The 1,213-nt window shown below is 48.7% G+C and overlaps 1 protein-coding gene across 1 annotated transcript in view; it reads left to right on the forward strand.

The window, feature by feature from the left end:
- Window positions 1–845, forward strand: part of LOC113485422 (probable G-protein coupled receptor 19) — a 1,435-nt gene extending 590 nt beyond the window's left edge. The window contains 3 exon segments of the mRNA XM_026858552.1: window positions 20–497; window positions 500–640; window positions 643–845. Coding sequence (XP_026714353.1) covers window positions 20–497; window positions 500–640; window positions 643–845 — 822 coding nt within the window.
- The last annotated feature ends 368 nt before the right edge of the window (window positions 846–1,213 follow it).

Below are 1,213 nucleotides of genomic sequence, written 5' to 3' on the forward strand. Positions count from 1 at the left end.
GGGGAACGTCACCTGCAAGCTGGTAAGGTACATGCAGTACCTTACCCCTGGAGTCCAGGTAAACATGCTCCTCTGGATCAGTGTTGATTGCTTCTACACCGTTGTCTACCCCCCAACCTTCAAAGTCTTCAGGGAGAAAGCCAAGAAGATGATTCTGTCCTCTTGGCTCCTGGGCGCAGGATTTGTGGCACTGGCTTTCTTCTTCTATGGCTCCAGCAGTGACCACCACTGCCCCTTTTTCCCCCACGGGTCTTGGCAAGGAGTTGCCTACAGTATCACCCAGCTCCTGGTGGTCTTTCTGATCCCAGCCAGCCTCATTATCCTCTTCTACCACCGGCTCATCATGTACATCTGGAGAACAGGCTTTGACGGCAGGGCTGTCAGGGGGACAAGGAATATTGTCCCAAGAAGAAAGCTGAAAACCATCAAGATGCTCTTAGTGGTGAGCGTGGTGTTTCTCCTGTCCTGGCTCCCTTTCCATGTGGTACAGCTGTGGCACCTCCGCGCAACAGACAACAGCAGAGCTCCTGGGTTTTCCTGGACATCACCTGGCTCTCTTTCAGCTCTTCAGCTGCCAAGCCAGCCCTCTATTGCATCTATAATTCAAAGTTCAGAAGAGGGATGAAAGAAGTTTGTTGTCTGCCAGGAAATACTACAGAAGCAATGCCTACACCATCACCACCGGTTCCAGGATAGCCAAAAATAATCATGATGGCATTGCGGACATCCCAGCTCCAGCGAAAACTGTCACCAAAGACTCCATCTATGATGCTTTCTACAGAGAAGTAAAGAGGAGGAAGATGGCCTGGGCTGTTAAGTCTGACCCTTCAGATAATTTTGTCTAGCTGGTTTAATTGCTTTGAAAATTTACCCTGTACCCCCGGAACAAGTAATTTTCCCCCTGTTTTAATCCAAGTTATGTTTCCATAGTTTGAGAATAGATTTAGGGAAAAGATTTTTTTATTTTATTCTATTAAATGTTTTGATTCTGAGGTGTGCAACCTCTTTCCTTTCAGTTACATCCTGCTTTTTGTAACTACCCTCCCTGAATCACGTAACAGAAAAACTTTGACACTCTCTACACACAGACAGACACACAGACACAGAGACACACACAGAGACACAAACACAGACACAGACACGGACACAGACACAGACTCGCCCCCCCACACCCCCCGTAGCGGGAGGGGCTGGCGCAGCCGCAGCCCATGGC

This window comes from Athene cunicularia, assembly GCF_003259725.1.
Source record: "Athene cunicularia isolate RWA chromosome 13 unlocalized genomic scaffold, athCun1 chr13_part1, whole genome shotgun sequence".
NCBI classification, from domain to species: Eukaryota; Metazoa; Chordata; class Aves; order Strigiformes; family Strigidae; genus Athene; species Athene cunicularia.